The sequence below is a fragment of the Anoplopoma fimbria genome, chromosome 1 (assembly GCF_027596085.1).
Source record: "Anoplopoma fimbria isolate UVic2021 breed Golden Eagle Sablefish chromosome 1, Afim_UVic_2022, whole genome shotgun sequence".
Classification (NCBI taxonomy): Eukaryota; Metazoa; Chordata; class Actinopteri; order Perciformes; family Anoplopomatidae; genus Anoplopoma; species Anoplopoma fimbria.
Genome location: NC_072449.1, coordinates 18,214,888 through 18,236,560, shown reverse-complemented (window position 1 = coordinate 18,236,560; position 21,673 = coordinate 18,214,888). Strand labels below are relative to the sequence as shown.

The following is a 21,673-nucleotide window of genomic DNA, read 5'->3' as shown; positions in this document are numbered from 1 at the left end:
GTCATTGTGCGGCTACTCGCAACACTCTGCTGGTGCTAATGTATTAACAATAGCAGGCAGGGAACCTTGTAGTGTGCATCCATTGGATCATTAGCTCCTCATGTCAACATCTGCAGCATTTCGACCATGTGCAGTCTCTGTGTGTTTGTGCCAAATACAATGTTTGCCAAACATTACATTTTTTTCTTTCTTTCATCTGTTAGTAAACAGACTCAAACCCTTCACACGCGGCATCTTTGCATCTTTTTGCTTATTAAGTGAGGAATCGCTGCTATTCAAACTACTTTTGCAGCTGTTTTCGTTGCACTCAAGAAAGATCAACAAGGGGACCTTCTTTATTTATTATATGATTTTACTTATTATATTGTGTGATCTTGGGTTTAATTGGATTGTGGGTTGAATAGTGTGTCAGTAAAAGAGGCTGTTAAAAGTTACAGCTGCCATTCCTGACTGATTCTGCATAAACCTCAGCAGATTCTGCAGCTCTTAAAGTCTCTGTGGGACTGCATCAGCTAGTTGTGTATTTGCACTTGGCTAGCTGTTATTTTAAAGCTACGTGGCTATGCAGTGGTGCCAGGTAATAAGCTGAAGTGGAGCAGAAATTAAACCGAGAGCATTATATAAACAACTATTCCCAAGACACAAATGCATTCAATATACACACACACGTCTCACACACATGCTGGATAACACCCTCTGGTCGTTATTCCCGAGTGAATTTAGCCTCCAACTCAGATCATAAATTCGACCTGTATTTAGATACACTTGATTTTTAAACATGCAATTTGTAGACATGCAAGATTATCTTGTGTGTAAAGCACACACAAGAGAATACATGACATAGTGCACTTGTCATATTTAACATACAACCAGAGATTATCTCAGACAGCTGTCATCATCTTTCTCATCCACAACCATGTTGCAGTGTATTCTGGGACACAGGCTTACTGCGTGTTTTCTCTCTTTGCCTCCCTCTGTCATTTTCTGTAAACATTAATTATTAATTAACAACTTTTTGAGAAATTGTAAATACAGTAGACACACCACTGATCCTGTTGAGGTTGTAGTGATGTTTTTGAACCTTTGTTTTTGTAGAACATTTTTACAGCCACATCAATCCATTTCTTAGGGTGACATTTGTGAATTGGTGTTCAAAAATCCATCTCCTGAAATGTTTCATCAACTATTATTCGACGTTGCTCGTATTGGTGTAATGGTGTGTTTATGTGATAATTACATGACCTGGCTAATGTTAGCGCAACATTAGAAGCTTTATTCTTTGATGTACCTCTTGTCTCAGCCAACGTGGCAAAGATTGGTCTGCTGAGAAATGCTGTCAGAAACCATTTAAGAAGAACTATAGATTACAGCTTTCTAATGACCATCTCTTTATCTCAATGTTGCCTTTCACTCTTTATCATCAGCCCTTCTTTGTACAAGGAAGCTGGAAAACAAAGGCAGCGCTGTCTTTGGCTTTTACACTCATAGGCCCAGAGGGACTCTATTAAAGGCTTCCTTTTATTCACAAAAATGGTGATTTCTAACACCAAATTATCATAATTATTGACTGCGTCCCATTGAGTTCTATGCGTATGGTTTGTAACTATTTCCCTATAGGCAACTGGTGACAACAGAAGCTGAAGACTAAATGTACATTAACTGAGATGACAGAAGTTTTACAAGCGAGCGAGGTTGGCATTTGGGCCTTAAGTTAATGAGACTTAACACCTCAGTCCACTTGTTCACATTATGATAGGTGTGTGTGGGCTATAATAACATTATGTCACACCAGGAAATCAGTTTCTTGTAGCCAGGTCCTCCGTGAGCAAGGTTTTCTAATTATGTATGATAGCACCTCCGCTTCCTCAGTAGTGCACACCACAGGGCTTGCGGATGAGATTGATTAGCGTGTGGAACTAGCGATTCTGTTTGCCATGCAGTCAGACAAGCAGAAAGATTGGTTGTGGTATAGTACACAGTCATGCTACTTCAAGTGAATAAAACAGCTATTAGACAAGCATGACGCACGGCACATTCATCCTGTGACATACACAAGTGCATGAGCGTTAAGGCACACGTAGGTACAAGCACACACATTTACACACTCACAAATAAACAGGCAAATATCTGACACTGGAAAGGCTGCAATAGCTGAGAATCTCTTTTAATTAATGTCAAAGAAACCATCAAATAAATGAGAAATGTTGTTTATAGAATGTTGAAAAGACTAAATTACTTGAGTTTTTGATGTACAACCATTATTGACATGGGTATAAAAAGAAAATCCCATTATAAATCAGACCCCTTTAATGTCTTTGAAATGAAAGGAAAACACACTGTTTTCATCTGGATTAATGGATTTCAAAGTCTGTGAATTTGAACAGCATAGTATGTGTCTTGTTAGTAAAGTACATGTGTTTGTGTATAACCTTCATTACCTACATGTTACTGCTGAAAGAAAAACAAAAATTGTAATCACCCTCAGTCTCTTTAGCATCCCTCAGTGAAAAGAGGGCAAAATGTACAAACTCATTAAACTAAAAGGCAGATGATTAGAGGTGGTGAGAGAGGACAGGCCTTGGCTTTTTCCTATTGTGAGGTTCATGACCTTCACTTTACTGTTCTGTACTTCTCATATAGATTGAGGTCTTTAATTGGATTGCAGCCTTTGGTTGAGGGGTATAGAGTCAGTTTAAATCAGGTTTTCCTAGTAGTATTTGATTTATGTACCTAGATTTATGTTTGATACATGACCCAGTGAATCAAATCTGGTACATTGAAGCAAAAAAAAAAGCTCTGACAATGATAAGGGGGGATCTAAAGTTATGAGTCAATGCCATGCATGAGTAGTTGATTAGCTAATGGGCTGTCTTGTTATTTTGAGTTTTTTAAAGGCATCCAAGTGCATGGCATGGGCCTTAGTGGCTTCTTTGTTGACGCTTTCATTAAGCCCTATTGCACAGCTCTGTTTCTGTGTGTCGAAAGGACATAAGTACTCACTCATTTGACTTTTGAACCATAATCTATATTGTTAAAATTTGCGATATTTCAACGACAAGCAGGTGAAAGTGCCCTATACAAACCTACATTAGTGCACAGCTCTGTTTCTGTGTGTTGGCACGTTTTCAGGAAAAACAAATCTGATCCCTCCTGAACACATGATAGCGTGGACTAATCAGCCAGCTACAACAAAACAAGCAGACCTCTAATGAAGTTGCTGAAGTAGGATGCCAGGATATGGGGAAAGGAGAGTTTAATCAAGCTTGCTTAAAATAAAAAGCACTGGAGGTGATCAGCGTCACATCACAATTTCCAGATTCAAATCAATTTATCTGCCCCTTATCCAGTGCTACCAGTCAGATTACAAACCTAAAAGGACACCACATTAAAGGGAGGGTTGGTCTTGGGTTATCTTCTTCAAACACATTTTTGATGGTTTTGTTGACCATCAATCTAATTACATCGGTACAGCATCAATTAATCAAATGCTTTGACAAAATAAAGGTTTCTGTGTCTGACACCGGACTGTAAGAAGCCCATCCAAGTATTTCAGTCGGCCCGAATGTACTGTTTGAAGAGGTAGCGGCTTTTCTATCTACCTGACTGAATCCTGAATATCTGTCTGTGCACTCAGAACCCTCGACAAGCTGCTAACTGACAATAATATTTTCAATGTGAACGTTCATTATATTATGTTTACATTGATTATGATCATTTTCAGCGGTGGCTTTGGAGGAAAGCCTGAGGGGACCTGCTGTCAGTGTCGCCATCCTTGCGACTCTCATGCTAGATTTAGCTTCTTTCGAGCTAGTACTGCTTGCTACTTTCATTGGAAAAGAGATGACAACACTGGGCTGTTTTTTTTTGGTTGGATTATTGTTTTAATCTAGCATGCTCTTGCTAGTTTTTTAAGATTACCAATTTTAGCTTGAATTATATAGTATCACTCAAAACAATATTAGTAAATAATGTAACCGCTTTAAGGAGCTGTACTCAACATTCTGAACATTAATATAGCAGAAAACAACCATTTGCCATGTAAAGATATAGTGGATTAATGTCTACCTGAGTAGAGAATGAAGTCCCTCTCCCTCTGTATGTGTTGTTATCAGAGCTTCTCCTTGCTTTGTTGATAAAGCTGGGCTGGCTGCGGGGTCTTTTAGTGCATGATAGCGCATGTGAGCTAACCAGTGGGGTTCACTCTCATGCCGCTCTATGTCTAAACCAGGCATGGCAAAAAGCCCCAATGTATAGGTTACTTTATGTAGATGGTTTAGTAATTTTACGTAAGGCGAGAGGAGAAGGCACACAAGGTAATAACCACTGAGAACACATACATTAATCTTCCATTCAAATGAACGCCATGCTATGTCACTTAATAGTATCCATATTCTTTAAAAAGCTTTCATTTGATCAAAGGCCAACTCCCTCTGAACTATTTCTCCCACTTTCCCTATCAGATGGCTTTTCCCCCAATCAAAGCCCACAAGTTGGAGAGCATATTACCATTAATTACCGTGTACAGTGGGTGAAGCACTAGTTCATTTGATCTACATTTAGCACTTGGAATGATGGAAAGAGAGATGCAGCCATTGAATTAATAGAGAAGCCAGCAGATCTTTCAAAAGGATAATGAGTTTTTTACCCTTGGCTGCCTCTTTCCAGAGACACTTCAAGCTGTCTCACAAAAAGCATCTCTCGCTCAGTAAGGCAATGCAAGCCTCTGTTTGGACCTTCTATTTGTGTTCTACAAAAGGGCTCTGTTACAAATTTTCAAAGAGCAGGACCCTTGACACAGGTTGTGGTCCAAGTGCTTTGATTCTAACTTACATTTTACAGCAATTCTTCATTCCGTCCCAAAGCCCACACCTCACAGACCTCCCTGCACCTTGTTTTTTCTCTATTCGGAATAGATGAGCAGCGAAAAGGATAGGAAACAGCAGTAAGTGACGTTCTTAAGTTGTAAAGATTTTGCAGCTTTGGTGTAAATCACATGTTATGGATGGATCATTTCCAGCTCCTAATGGAGGACTCAAAGTGACAGAAACTTAAATGGCAGTGTGTATATGTTTTAATATGGTAACTGTGTCTGTTTGTCTACCGGAGGAGGTGCAAAATTGTGTTTCTGAGAAAGGTGATAAAAAAATGCTTGCTCAAGTTGTTCCATGTAATAAGGGCTCTCAATCTTTGAGACAGTACTGTTGTTGTGAATGACAAGGTTAGTAGAGATTAAACAGTCTTGTTAACGAGTGCTATTATTACAGTCAGCCAGGGGTTGACATGTTTGCATAAGCATCTCATCTGTCAGAGGTGCTACAGTAGAAAGCCTCATGAGATCATGTTCTTGTGCTGTGCGCCGCTACCTTGGAGGAATTCTCAGTTCATACCTACTTTCCACTGAGCCTGCCTTCCACAGTCCGCAGCCCGCTGCGCCTCAGCGTACCTCTGGGCTACTCATTGATTGGTTTCAATGGATCAAGGGCGGGCTCATGTCTTCCCTGTGTAAAAACAACCTTGCTTGTTTGCCAGCTATCAAGTATTGACCACGCCCGAATGTCAACTCCTGTAAGACCAAGATATGTCAGAATTATACATTTCATTTAATTGCCGGTCACCTTCTTGTGTGAATAGATGCGCTCTGTGTACGAAGGCATTTAAGTAGTTATTCACTATATTTTATTGTTTTTTTATTACTGATGCAGCCTTCAGAAAGAAGAGGATATTATGCCTTTTGTTTCTTGTCCAGGAAAATTGACATAAATGAAAGGATTGAGATTTACAGAAAATAAAACTTAGTGACTTACAGAAGAAACATGACAGGACAATCAAAAAGTTATGAAATACGTTGATATGCTCTAAGAGAGACAGACTTAATAGGAAATTATAATGATAATGCAAAGTCACCTGTCTAAAGAGCTGTTTGAGTGTCACACCAAAATGTTTCTGTTGTGGCTAAGCGATTGATTTGTTTATTTCAGCAACATTGATATTATCACCTTTAAGTTGGTATGGCTAACTTGTTTTTTACTGCTTTTTGGTGCTGATAGATAGGGTTCAACAGGGCTGTAAAATTTGCCAAAAATGCTGATAAGAGCAGTGAAAGTGAGCTAAAACAGTAAAGCTGTGGGCCACAAAACCAAAACAATGAGCTGAAAGACAGCGCTTTGTAGAGCTGAGGGGGACTGCAGCATGGATCAATAATCTTCTGTGGGTTTGTCACTACTAGCAACCCCTTTCCTATGCAGTACATGTAGTCATTTGATCCACTATTAATGTAAAGATACTGATTTTTAGTCCAAGGATGTCACATATGTTTAGGTGTAAGGTCTAATATTTTAGACAAGAAATCATGGTGAAACCACACTGCTAAATTTCTTCACTGCTGTGTAGACATTTATCTTCATCGCTGGGTTTTCCTTGGGATTTGAAATGTTGATTCTTGGACAGAGAGAAGTCTAGAGAGCTGACAGATGAAGCTCAGTTTTATAATTGTAAGGCCTTATGTGCCTGTGCATGATCAAGAGTTGATCCATTAACTGCAAAAAGTTAATGTCCTTGTCCAAAGCTTTTCAATCAGACACGTGCAACCTTGGATGAACTGTCTCTGCTCCTCTCTGCTTCTTAGCAAAGCATTTCAATTCAGATATTGGCTTGCCCCCCCTGATGATATCAGATAAGTGGTCTCATCTTTACAAGCTAGAGCTGATTGTTGTTTATTTAACTGTGCGATCAGCTGGGAAAAGGTCACTTGAAACAGGTCCCTGCTTTGTGTGCAGCTCTGCATATCTCTGCCTGTTATGATTAGGCTTAAAGTTACAACACTCAACCTGTAGATTTTCATTTCAATCGCAAATCCACAGTACATTTACCTTTAAGCTAAGTTGTTGTATTTTTGGTGCCTTATTAATGTTGCCCTTTTCCAGTCAGGTTACTTTAATATGCTGCTTCTGCTTTTGCTGTAAATGTATTATATTTAACTTGAGAACCTTTGTGCTAACCCCGTATTATTATATGTATTACAAAGCCTGCTTTTAGACATCTGCTGCTCATTTTTATTTATTTTTTTCACCCTTATGTTATAGTTTGTATAAATGTTGGTTGTTGTATGATGCAGTTCGGATGAATCATAATATAGTGGTTAATGTGAAATTTTTAAATTCTGACATTTCAGTATTACATTTCAGTAATGACTAGGACTTTCAGTGATTGTTGAAATAGTACTGGGTTCTTGTAGCCAAGATGAGTATTAATGCATTGTTTGGGAAAAGCATCACATCTTCATGAAATAACTGACTTAATGTTAGGTTGTTTAATCAAAAATATAAGATAAGATCATCCATGCAATTAGATCATGTCATTCCATTTATTTCCTGTTTGATACACAATGAACAGATTATGTTGCTTGATTACCCATGATGACAATTTGACATATTTGATGTTAAAATGCCTAAACAGACAAAGAAACTCTGCAGAAATGGTTTTATATTTTTGCCTATGCTGAGATTATTCTTTCAGTCAGTATCAAGTGTTTTGCATTTTACTTACCCTTTCTGTCTGGTGCAGTGTAAAGTCACCATCATGCATTAGCTTTGTGTGAGCACACCATATTTGACACAAAAACTTGTTTTGTTGATACCTCCATAGGGATTATGATTTTGTCAATATGAAAAGTTGTATTTAAGTGTTTTAGGAGCTCTATTTGAAATTTGTTACACCTTTTCCAGTGAGTTACAGTCTTTTTTTGGATATTGTCCTGGGTCAGCTGATCTGCCTAATTGGGCCAGGGGCGTTAAGTGTTGTGACCACTTGCCCCTTCCCAACTTTCTACGCCCCAGCTTCCGCCCTTGCTTAGACGGCCTTCATTTTGATCTCAGCTACATACCTGTAAAGTTTTGCAAGTGCATGGTTACAAGGCTATCACAATCACAAAATCTGACCACAGACAGCCAGCGTATAAACACCTGGCAAAACGGCCTCTGTGGTGATTTATTCCACATAGGGTGTCTCCAGGACCACACATTGCAATGATGACTCCCACACACAGATGCAAACACACACACATAATCTTAAATTTAGAATCTTAATGTTCAGACACAATTTAAAGCTTTTCTCTCTCATAAACACTTCCAAAGTTATATGCTATTCTGTAAGAATTTCTCAAGACTTTTAAGGGTTAAAGGTCACAGCATACCTTTAGTAAAACATTATCCTTTTGTCTTTTATTATTGCTACAGTCTATTGTGAAAGTGCATACAAATATACCACTCAATAGTTATCATGCATTATGATTTAAATCCTCTTTGAATTAAGAATGAATGGAGTTACATTTTCTTTCTGCAAAAATGAGAAGAGTGCATAATCTACATCCAGTCTATTTATAATTGTATTAACTAAGCAGAACACTGGCATCAGATTCTGCCATAATCATACTACAATACAACAGCTACATTATTTCATACAGAATGCGTATGAATCATTTCTGAGTATATCATGTTCTCTCATCATTCTTCATTGCCTCTGTGCCGGATGGATTTAATTTTATTATAGACTCAATCAGTCTAGTATCTCTGTGCAGTGTCTGGAGTTTCTAGACTGCCTCTATGAAAGCTTAACAACTGACAGATGTTTGAGTGCTTTTGCTGCAGTCAACGGTATGTTGAGAATGTGTATTTCTGCTGTGCTCTTGAAAATATCACTATGTTATGAATTTATATTGTTGGAGCACTCTTAAGATTTTAAAGCATTTTGGCTTTCAAGCTTTTTATCATACAGACTGGATATTTACATTAAATAGCACTCACCCTTTTAGAACAAAAGTAGATTCAACCCAATAAAAGCTGCTCACAAAGTGTATGGATTTATTAACAACAATACATGCCATAGTAAGCACTCTAGATCAGTGGTTCTCAACCTTTTTTCAGTGATGTACCCCCTGTGAAATATTTTTTCAGCGAAGTACCAGCGCAAAGCATTTTTGGTTGAGAAAAAGATGTAATATACAGCGCTCTGCCATCAGTGTCTGATTTATTAAACTGTCAACACTGAAGATTGCATTGTTGCATTGAATTCAGTTTATGAACTTACACTTATATTTTATTGAATATTTATTAAATAACTATTTTTAAAGGATTTTTGAATGGATGCTAATTTAAATATATATATTTTAAATCTCACGTACCCCCTGGAGTGCCTTCACGTACCCCCAGGGGTACACGTACCCCCATTTGAGAACCACTGCTCTAGATTATTGGAGAGCACAAAATGTCAAGTATTAGTGCCAATAAATCAATTCAACTTTGGAGCAGCTTTCAGTAGATTTAACTTTTATTGTAGATGTAAAAGAGAAAAAGGCTTTAAATAAATAAAAAACATTCTCAGATTGAGGGATCATGGGCCACATAGGCCACCTTGATTCTCTCAATGTAGAAAAAACAGTCGTTACTAGTGTGTATACATTTTTTTTATTCCTTTCACCCTCACAAACCCTTTGCTCCTTTCCCTTCCTTTCTTCTCAGCTGCCATCCTTGATGACCCTATGGAGTGCAGCAGGGGAGAGCGTTTAGCCATCACGCTGGCCAAAGACAGCATCAACAGGAACAGTAACCGCTCCACCACTGGCAAGCTGGAGGTGGACATCTTTGAACTGCTGAGAGACAGTGAATATGAGATGGGGGAAACAAGTAAGTAACACAGGGAAGAAATGCTAGTGAGTTGGTGTGGGTCTGTTGGTCAATATGTGTGTATGCGCCGAGTCAGAGAAAAAAAAGATGGAGAAAGTGTCTCTCATTTTAAAATCAACCAGCCTGTCATTTCAATTCACCCTACTGGCATATTTTCACTCTTCCCTCAAGTGCACAGAGATAAGTCTGTTTGGTTTCACAACATTTTTTGGGTCAAACAGAAGCAAAGGAATTATTGAAAATAGATGACAGACCGCCGCGGTGTAGGAACGCAAAATGAGCTGTCATATTTTGATAGCCGCAGGAGTGAAATGATGTGTTTATATTTGTCTACTGGGTTGCATTTTGTTCCCTTTGACTGTATATTGGCAACTTTCACTCTGCTGTGGCAAGGCAGGTCAAAAGAAACATGTGCTATATAAAAGAGTGTAATGGAAAATTACTTATTATTATATTCCTTTATTGATCCCCATGGGGGAAATTCAGGTGTTGCAGCAGCTCAACTACACAGAAACAGATAATAAATACACATATTATACAATAAAATAAAATAAAAATAGAATAAAATAAAAAATAAGAATACAATAAAAAATGTACAGTATATCCACAGGGGGGGGGGCTGGTCAGCATGTTGACAGACTGTGGTCTCTGCTGTTGTTGTACAGTCTGATCTAATCTACAGCATGTCAAAACAGATGACATTCAACAGAAAGGTGTGGGCCATTACAGAAAGATGTTTCCAGTAATTTGTGACACAGATGTGACAAATGCTTCACTGAGGGTGACTCCATTAGCACAAGCTGGAGTATCTATTTGTTATCAATTGTATCAATTGCTTCCACTTCACTACTACCCAGAACATTAGCGTACTAGGTGGTGACGTGTGGCCTCGCACTTTATTATGTTTTTTTGTTTAAACTTTTAATGAAAACTATCCACAATCAATACAGTACAATCTGTGTCTGCAGAAAACAACCAATATAAACAGCTATGACAAGAAGTGTGAGGATTGATTTTCAATACAACACATTCCCACTTTCACAAACCCAAGAGCTTCAGTGATGCTGCTTAATCCATGGAAACACCGCTTCACTTACCACAACAACTGTATTCGTTTCTCTGCCTGGCTTACTTCAAACCCTTCCTAAATGTGGTTTGTGTTTGTGTTTGTGTTTGTGTGTGTGTGTGTGTGTGTGTGTGTGTGTGTGTGTGTGTGTGTGTGTGTGTGTGTGTGTGTGTGTGTGTGTGTGTGTGTGTGTGTGTGTGAAAAGTAGCATGTGTTGGTATGTGCATGCTGGATTGTGTGTATATTGTGCAAATGTTTTGTGTGTGGAAGTGTGTGTGTAATTAGAGGCAGGAATTGGATTAGGGATGGATCAGTGGCTGCAGTTAGATGGAAATATCACAGAGGGGCCGCTACTTGCCCAGAAAAGTCCCTCCCCCACCTTTCAAGCACCCACTCCTGCCTGTGTAGTAAACAGCTTCTAAATGGATGACCCTCTGGACTGCTTGCCGCTTTAACTGACAAGAAAGTCAACGTGACCAGACTTCTTTCACTGTTATGTATAGCTTATAAAGCCATATAACACACGGAGATGTTTGCTTTAGTGATTTTGCTTTAGTACTTCCTTAGGAAATTGATGGCACACTGTCAGCATTTTAACCCCAAGAAATCTTTAACCCTTAAGATCCAAAAGGAATAAGCCAAAAATCATTGCCACAACAAGCGTGTTCCAGCCATTTGCATCAATTTTTTGTGTACCAACAACTACAGACCCATCTACAATATCCCTTTTCTGTCTAAAAAACTGGAACGCACTGTTGCCTCCCAACTCAAAACCCACCTGGACTCCAACCAACACTACGAACCATTACAATCCGGATTCAGATCTCATCCCAGCACAGAAAAAGCCCTAATCAAAGTCACCAACGACCAACTCCTGTCCTCAGATGACCACTACCTCAACATCCTAATACTACTCGACCTCAGTGCAGTGTTTGACACCATCAACCACTCCATCCTCCTCTCCCGTCTTAAGTCTTCCCTCCACATCACTGACACAGACCTCTCCTGGTTCAAATCATACCTCTCCGACCGCAAACAGTTAATTCGCTTCAATAAGTTCAACTCACAGCCCCAGTCTCTAAAGGTGTCCCCCAAGGTTCGGTACTCGGTCCCCTCCTCCTCATCCTCTACATGCTCCCCCTTGGTAACATCATACTCCACCACGGTCTCCACTTCTACTGCTATGCTGACGACACCCAGCTCTACATCTCCACCAAATCCATCACCCCCACCACCCCCACCACCCACTCCACCGTCAACAACTGCCTCACAGATATAAAGACCTGGATGCAAACCAAATTTCTCAAACTGAACAGCGACAATTCTGAAATCCTTATCATCGGCCCCAAATCACTAAACAAATCCCACTACAACTTCTCCCTATGCACTGATGACACCACTGTTCCTGCTTCCACAAATGTCTGTAACCTCGGTGTCATTTTTGATCAATCCCTCTCCTTCAAACGGCATGTCAACCACATCACAAAAAACGCCTTCTTTCATCTCATAAACATTGCCCAACTATGCCCCTCCCTCTCCTCTTCAGCCATTGAAACACTCATCCACGCCTTCATCACCTCTCAGCTGGACTACTGCAACAGCATCCTGTACGGCACATCCACAAAAATCATTAACATCTACAATAAATTCAAAACTCTGCTGCCTGTCTGCTCTCCTACTCCCGCACCAGAGACCACATCACCCCAGTCCTTCAAAACCTCCACTGACTCCCCATTCAAGAATACAGTTCAAGATTCTCCTCATTACATACAAAGCCCTTCACAACCCAGCCCTTCATACCTTTCCGATCTCCTACACCGACACACACCCACCCGCAACCCCCTACCCAGTTTAAGCACCATACCTGGGGGGACAGGGCCTTTTGAGTACCATTTTAAAGCGCTAGCAAATACAATTTATTATTAGAATTAGTATTATTATTTCCATGGAAACAGACCTATTGTGTCGTGAGTATGTCCAGCACTTTTTCTAAATACTGCACATGGGTCGTCAAGTTGTTGCAAATGTTTCTTCGTTTTCTTGTGTTTTATTTGCAGAGCATTGAGCTCTCTGGGCACGCGTACGTTAATTCCGTTGTAACCAGCAAACTTGTCATCCTTTTACAAGTCAAACTCATTACAACCCTCTTACCAAGGTTCCAATAGCTCGTATTGATCTGTGAAAATCAATATCAAGCTGAGAAAACAGATTTCATCTGACCCTCGGACTTTCTGACCTTAATTTGACCGCTGTGAGAGGCACAGTAGTACTCTCACAATTCACGGCATTAATGGACACCGTAACATCAATGTCCAGGGGGTAACAAATAAACTTTGGCAAGCGGGTAGAGTTTTGACACAGACTCTGCATGCATATTCTCCGTCTCTCACACATGCTAGCTGTGCAGAGAAGAAGAGAATCAAAGTGTCAAAGGGGCCGGGAGCCTGTTGGCTGGCAGTCAAATCATTCAGCTTTATAATTTGGTGAAGCCATGCTGACAGGTGTGAATGTGTGTGAGTATGTACTTTAAATGTGTGCATAGATGTGTACGTGTATGTTTGTGTAAAGGTGTCAGTGTGTTCATGTCTTACAGGCCCCATGGGTAACTAAGGGATTACTTATTAATCATTTGACTCACTGCCTCTTGATTCACCGCACCAGCTGAAAAACCCCCCCCCCTCCGCCTTTTTCATACACACAGCTGGTTAATGCTCTGTATTTGCCCCAATAACCCAGACCAAATTATCATCGCACACACTAACTTTGTGCACACATGCTCACATATGAGCAGTACATAGTGTCTGTACTTGTGTCTACCTCACATCATTTGACTGTAGCGGTTTAATTAGAAGCCAGGGATTATAAACTCACAAGAAAAGGCATTCTGTTTTCAAGTAGCAAGAAAAATGCATATGGCGTGTGTACATCAGGGAGGAGTACAATTCGCATTCCCTGAAATGTCTAAAGTTTGGTACCCAAAGGTAAAGCTTTTAAATCAGTCCTTGTAAATGTAGAATGTGAAAAACAAGATGAGATGTGTGTGTCACTTTTGGGGATATTATGGCATTCATGTGTAAATGTTCAAATACCAGATTTCATGTTTTAAGCCCCCAGATATTGCTGTCTGTCACTATTTTTGTCTCTGCCTTTCTCACTGTCACTCTGTTTATCTGTCTGTGTCTCTCCCTATTTCTATATATTTTTGTCTCTATGTGAAAGTCTGTTATATGAATATCAGTTCCTCCCACAAGCTATTCAACTCTCAATGGCAGGATTGGCATATTAAACATGGACAAATGCATTTGGCCTTGCGCAGATTTCATTAACGCCTGTAGGTTCAGGTTCCCTTGAGACAGTAGAAGCGCTGGCTCAGGCCGCTATCTGTTTAGAGGTTGGGATAGTCAGCATGCGCATCCATTAACATCTGGCTGAAGAGGGCCTTTTTTTAAATGACTCAGATTCTTCAAGAAAGCCTGTACTGTACTATCCTGGAAAGCACTTGGTGACTGACTTGCTCTCTTAATGTCTCCTTTCCCTTCTCAATCCTTATTTCACCTTCCAACCCCTCTCTGTTTTCCCTCAGTGTGCCAGATCATGTCGAAAGGCGTTGTGGCAGTCCTCGGTCCCTCTGCCAGTCCAGCCTCCAACTCCATCATCAGCAATATCTGTGGAGAGAAGGAGGTGAGTTTTATGCATCCAACTGGCCGCAGGCCCGTGTTAAGCAGCGTGCTCACAGTGCGACCAGAAACACAGAGTTTGGAAGTATGATGCTCATTAGCGGCTGTGTGGTTTATCAGAGATTGAGGGGCAATGAAATCCAAATTGTTGGTGAAAATGATTGTGAAAAGGGTTGCCTTTCTCTCTTTCACTAGTCTCTGTTTTCAGAACATGAAAAATGTTTTGTGTCTCCTCAATTAATCATTTTCATGAATTAAGGATTAAAAAGACACAACATTGCTTAGTTTGTTGTCGTTTTGCCTGAGATGTCGAGATACATCAGCTGCTCATTCAAGGAAAGTGTTAACAGGTTTGCCTCATTATGTCCTCTTAGCAGGGAGGGGCAGGGCTCTGTTGAGATGTGGTAAGATAGGTTAGATAGTTCTGCAGTAAAATACATTCTGTTATATTGGTTGTGCTCCTTTGTATGTAATGATTGCCAATAGATGAACTGTGAGGCCAGCAGTAACTTAGAAACCTGCTATTTTGTTTTTGTATGATTTGGTCGTTTCTCTCATCCTGTGCTTACCTGGTCAGGTGGCAGATGTTACATTCTGGTAAGGTGAAGCTGAGAGGCTGAAATGCCATGGAGTGGGTGGGAAAGCAGTTGTCAGCTTGCTGTGAGGCTGCAGCTTTCTTTTGTTTAGTGTCATTTTACTTCTGTTTCATTTAGTTGTTTTGAAATATAACAATGCAAAGATTTTTTTTTTTTGCTCTACTGCTGGTTAGACCTGGTTCTTCAACATTCATTTTTAAAGTTTTCTGGCACTAAACCACCTCATCTGACCTCTATATGGGGTGGCACCATTACAATGATGAAATACCTCAACAGTGTCATAATTCCTCTCCATTCCAGTCCCATTCCAAACTTTTTATTTTCTCTGTTCCCCTTCATTAACTTGGAGCAGTTTAGCCCACCGAGGCTGACTAGCCGTCGTTTATAGATTCGTTTTTTTTGTAGAAATGTACAAATAACAAAATTACAAATTTTGTAATTTTGATCAGATGGCATTGGGTTCACAGCAAACAACTTCTGCTGTCCCTTTGTCTGCTGTTTGAAATCAGGATTGTGGGTAATGCATTTTAGGATATATAAACAGTATATATATATATATATATATATATATATAATAGAAGGTATATGTATATATTATATATGTGTCCTTGGGCATTATAAGTTGCTCCCGATATATATATTGCATATATATGTATATGTATATATATATATATATGTAGTGGAGAGCAAGGTAGTTCTCCAATCAGAAGGTCGGTGGTTCAATACCCGGCTTCAGCAGTCGATGTGTCCTTGGGCAAGACACTTAACCCCAAGTTGCTCCCGAAGGCTTGCCATCGGTGTGGACTGGATGTTGCATGAATGTTAGTTAGAGTCTGATGGTGGCACCTTGCACAAACTCTGTCATCAGTGTGTGAATGGGTGAATGATATGTAATATACTACTGATTGTAAGTCGCTTTGGATAAAAGCGTCTGCTAAATGACTGTAATGTAATGTAAATATGTCGAAATTATCTTTACATCCTGAAAGAAATCAATAAATCAAATCATCCGACAAAAAATAAACAAATTGATAGCTAGGGCTGTTGCAGAACTGTCATAAGCTTGTTATCATTTATTTGAGCCCTAATGTAACGAGCGGGCTACCTGCCTGGCTGCTAGTCTTCGGAGTCTTCCACAAGCTGCTAGCTTTTAAAGAGGCCTGAAGGGACTGGCTGTCAGTGTTGCCAACTTGGCAATTTTCTCACTAGATTTGGTGACTTTTGGATCTAGTGCTGCTAGTTGCTTTCATTGGAAGTTGGCAACACTGGTCTGGATTTTACCTACCAAAGCTTTACCAGATATTAAATGTTTGTCAACAGGGATATTTTCACTTCTGAATAGTGAAGAAAATAAAACATGACTCAGTGGATTTGGCTTCAAAGACTGACTCCATGCAAAGAGATCTCAGCTGGTTGCCAATTGGCTTGTCTGAACTCTGACATGGTGGGTTTTGCTGTCTGATGTCAAGAGACAGAGCACCTTTGAATTATACAAAACCACAAACTAGATCAAAATCAATTATAAATCAGAAAAATGTATCTGCGATGGTTTTACTGCAGTGCTTTGGGAGGTTTACTACTTTTGATACACCTCGTTAACACTATTTGTAGAAAACCCATTAGATAATGAAAGTCAATGCATATTTATAGCATCTATATTATCTACCCTGTACTAACTTCTGCAGATTTTAAAGACTACCTGCCAGCTTTCTCTCAGTTCATTGATTATTTAGTTTTTACTGTGTGGTGTGCTGGTATGCCACCTACCATGATTGGATTTGGTCCACAGAGAAGACGCCTTTTTAACTGCATGAATTTGATCATCATGACTATTAGAGGAATACCATTTCCCTTCCAGTCTCTATAATGTCCTCTGGTACAGTACAGCCTGTCCTTCTAATGAGACATCAGTCTGTAGTAGTAGACATTCCAGGACTCCCTACTGCTAAAAGTCTCTGTTGGCATTGACTTGTGGGGTTGACTGCTTTGAAACACTGACTGTGATAATACCAGCATATGAATATAAAAGACCCCATGAAGAGAAAAAAAAGGCATTTTTGATATGTGAGTGTAAGTGATGCATTCAGTAAAATCATAAAATACACAGAGCAGTTAATACTAGCCCAAAAGATTTGCAGTTTCCCCAAATTTTCGTTTATGGACAAGTGTATAAGATAGGGAATACTTTGGATTGCCAAAATACTTTAAAGCTCAGACTGTCTTCCATATTTTCCACAGATAGAAGGATTATAAGATATGCTGTCGTCATGTTGAAATACTCTATGTCCTTTTCCCATGTATAACACTTCTTTGAGCAGTAATTTCCATCCAGCCTTGACCAGTACTGACACATATGCTTTACTCTGAATTGTAAGTAGTGTTTAACTCCTAATAATTGAGAACTGCTGCAGTGTCTGGAGTAAAGTATGCCAAATGTTACAACACATTACTTTACAGCTTCGTAGGAACATTTGCACAGGACATGGGCTTCTATTTGCTCAGGGGTATGACACCTATGAGTTTTGTGTTGAGAGCTGTACTATGTTGTCGAGTTCAGCTATGCAGCTCTTTCCCTGTATTGTTCGTATTCTAATTTTGTAATCCATCTTTTGTTAAACACTGAATTCAGATTTTTTTGTTAAAGTAAATTTCGATTTTACCAATAACAATGTTGTGACAGTGGCGTTTACCACAGCTGGGTACACTCTTACCCTTAGAAGTTTATTTTTAATCAGAGCTACGTTGACAGTCCAGAGGATTGATGGCACCAAATTAAAGAAAGTTATGCTCAAAATGATGCCAAGTATGCAGAACGTGTTGCAACTAAGAGTCCTTCACTTTACAATTATATGATATATTGGATGATATATTGGCGATATTGGATAAATCAGGTCAAATATATAAGTAGCATTTTACTGCTGTAGTTGGTCACAGTGGAACTAGCATTAACAATTCTAACACTCATCAACATATTTAACACACAAGGGCTACCGACCTGGGTTCCTGGGGAACCCAAGAGTAAACTACTGTAAGAAACAAACGTGATAGCAACATGTTATTTCTTATCAAAACATTATTTGTAATGTAATAAATGTCATCTGAGGAAACGAAACACATTATTATTATTTAAACAAAAATGTTACAGTACAATGTGCATATTCTGGTAAAATGAAAATAGATAAAGAAAATCATATGAGGAAATCTGCTGCATCTGTCTACTTCAAAATGACCCTAGAGTGCCCCTACTCCCCTGATATTTTCTGATACTTTAAATTAGGATGCATAGGCAACAATGGATGCTTAGGACAAGGATTCCCCAGGAACCCAATACATTATGATTTCAAATTCTTATTTAAAAAGCACTAATTAAAACATGAACAGAAAACAATGATATGGAGACATTAGAAACAAATTGATTGACAAAGTCATATAAAATTGAAATGACAAAATTAAGCAGGGAGATTTGAAAAAAAGTATACCTCTTGTAACTTAGTTTGTAGGATGAGGGATGGTACCTTTAGTGTAGTAAAGTAGAAGTATTAGGTAGTATTAAATGGAAATGCTAAAACTTGGTAAAGAACCTCAAATATGCCCTGGAGTAAATGTTCTGCCAATTCCATCACTGCCTTTTGGGTATACAGCAGTTGATCTTAATAAACAACTCAACAACAAATACATTTATTCCTTTATGCCTCCGCTTTGACATAATGTTGCATGTGCATTACATCCTGCACTGACCCCATGCAAGAGTCTGCTGCACATGTGACCATCCTCCGCTTTGACATAATGTTGCATGTGCAATGTTGTGAAGTGTAGAACTGCAACTGCTAGACAGTACTGAAAATTTTAGCTGATATGAAAGTCATCTATGCGGGTTCTGTGAAAAGTGTTTGAGATTGTAAAATGGTTTGAAGTGTTCCTTCTCTGACATGATTTAGTTGGAATGTATAAAGTTAAATGTGCTGTGACATTTTTATCGACTAACAGTTACAAAAAAATCTACAAAATATTTAGAGTTTAAAAGGAAGCAACTTGCTTCTTCTTTCACCACCAACAAAAGGACGAGAACACACTGAATGTCTGAGCCTTTGAAGTGGAGAGAACATACTGTATAGGGATGTTGGCAAGGCTCTTTAAATTCTGTCAACCAAATTCACTCCAAACATACGTTAATGCTTCACATGATAGTTAACTAGATCATCAGCTTTATATAAACGTACAGTTTGTGGTGATGCCCCCAACATTTATAACCACATGTTATTAGATGTGATGTTGTTTCCACCCACAGTGCAGGATGAGTCATACAATATATTCAGTCAGTTTACAGGACGAGCTGTGGGATTTTGATATGAAAAAACACAACAATAGCTTTTTGGACATATAATAGTCTTGACAATAGACAACAAATTAAAATACCCTGGGGAAAACCTTGAGAAAACTGTACGTACATTATTTTTATCTTATTCTGAGCTGTATAATATGCATTAATAACTATTTTTTTGGTTGGCAGGCAATTCTTTGAATAATCAAGCCCAATGGTTCACAGTTGTGGTCATCAGGACACTGCTGGTTTTAATTCTAGTCATCAAGACAACGACTATTTAATACCTGGAATGCATAGTAGGAGAACCAGCAGTCATTGCAGTTTTGTTTCCTGAGGATCAGGTATAAAAACTGACTGTCCAACTCAGTGGTCTTTACCCGGACGCTATTTAGAGCCAAGAGGGTGCAGATTTGTATTCCAACCAAACACCGTACCAGCTTATTTCACTGATCGGGTCCCCCATCTCAGACTTGAGGTGATCAAATCAGGGAAGTCAACTGCTGTTCTGTGTGTGTGTGTGTGTGTGTGTGTGTGTGTGTGTGTGTGTGTGTGTGTGTGTGTGTGTGTGTGTGTGTGTGTGTGTGTGTGTGTGTGTGTGTGTGTGTGTGTGTGTGTGTGTGTGTGTGTGTGTGTGTGTGTGTGTGTGTGTGTTTTGCTCAGCAGACAAGGTCACATTGCTCTTGTCATGATCACTCTGACAGGGATGACTGGGTAATGGCCGTTGTCACCATGGGCCTTGTGTAGACCCTTTTTCAACAATATCCATGCTCATATTGACCCAGCCATCCAGACCAGTTGGCAGGCTTTAAACAATGAATTACAACGGTTACCTGCATCAAAGTTTCTGGTTGTTGCAAGTTTGGTTGTCAGAATCGGTATTCCGACAGCCAACTCAATTTAGGACAGGATTACGACCATTTGAAGAGGCAATGGGTGGTTGTAGTAGATAACAAACACTTGAGTATGTGTTTAGAGTTGATTGAAGGCTGAGACCATTTTTTGTGTTTTCAGGCAAACACGGACGCATCAAGAGTGCAATTTCCCCCGGCGATTACGACCATTTGAGAGCAATGGGTGGTTGCAGTAGATAACAAACACTGATGAGTATGTGTTTAGAGTTGATTGAAGGCTTTTATGAGACCACCAACATGTTCTGATTGTGTTTTCAACAGCTACCGTCACTACGAGCAAACACGGACGCATCAAGAGAATCACAGGGTAACACAGATTCTTGTTAAACCGAAACAACCGGCCACGTCTATGGCTGCAAGCCTCTGTAACGGATTGACTATCACTGACTGGACTGATCAAAAATGCTTGTGTTCGTAGCGCCCATTTTAAGGCCTAATAGAGTCAAGAGTCATGGTATTTGATTTTCAGTAAATGACCACAGATATCGACTTTTAAGGATCTAGTGACTTGTATGCTGTTGCATTCATGCTCTTTAGTGGTTAATGTCTTTGCATAGCTTGACAAGCTATTGCACTTAACTATGCTTTCATTGTTTAACTGGGTGCACACACTTGCATGCATAATCATTTTTCTGAAACGAGTGGTTATAAACAAAACAGCACTATCATGATGCATTACTCACATTACTGTGGTATTATGATACAGGAGATCCTGTAAAGCAGAATGCAAACACAATTAAGATGAAACGGCAGATAGTAATCCTATAGTGTGTTTATTTATTGCATTATGAAGTGTTTTTAGTTCAGAAATGTTCACAAAATATGAAGGGTTTATTTGCACGAGAGTTCTTACTTTATCCGATTAAAAATTACAAGCCTAAATCCAGCAATCAAAATCTTACTTAAGTAAAAGTACAAAAGTATTAGCATCTAAATATACTTGTCAAAGTTCCAAAAATAAAAGTACTGATTGTGCAGAATTGCCCATTTCAGAATTATATAATACTGGATTATATTTAGGGATGCATTAATGTTTACATCACTTTTATTTTGCTGCTGGTTAGGTTGGCAACCTAGAATAATGCTGTATATCATAATGTATTGGTTGATTATATTTTGTAAAGATAGTCTATTTCTGCAAAGTAAGTAGTAACTGAATGTATTCAATAAATGTAGTGGGGTAAAAAGTAAAATATAGTGTAGTGGAGCTTCAATAGTCTGCAGAACAACTCGTAGGACTGCTCAGCATTGACTGGTGAATGCTAGCAGGTGCTCGTGCCTAATGTCACCTTTTGACTCCGACATCCCATCGCCTGTCATCGAAAAAGCATCCAAAGCAGAAGAACAAACCCAAAAGGAGTCCTGTTGTCATCTGAAATTATGAGTAGGTTCATAAGCTAAACAAACAATTTTTGCACC

At 39.2% G+C, this 21,673-nt stretch overlaps 1 protein-coding gene across 1 annotated transcript in view; it reads left to right on the top strand.

The window, feature by feature from the left end:
- grik4 (glutamate receptor, ionotropic, kainate 4) overlaps positions 1–21,673 on the top strand; it is a 153,227-nt gene that overhangs the window by 23,664 nt on the left and 107,890 nt on the right. Inside the window, exons 2-3 of the mRNA XM_054620398.1 lie at positions 9,516–9,680; positions 14,330–14,427. Coding sequence (XP_054476373.1) covers positions 9,516–9,680; positions 14,330–14,427 — 263 coding nt within the window. The remainder of the gene's footprint in view (positions 1–9,515; positions 9,681–14,329; positions 14,428–21,673) is intronic.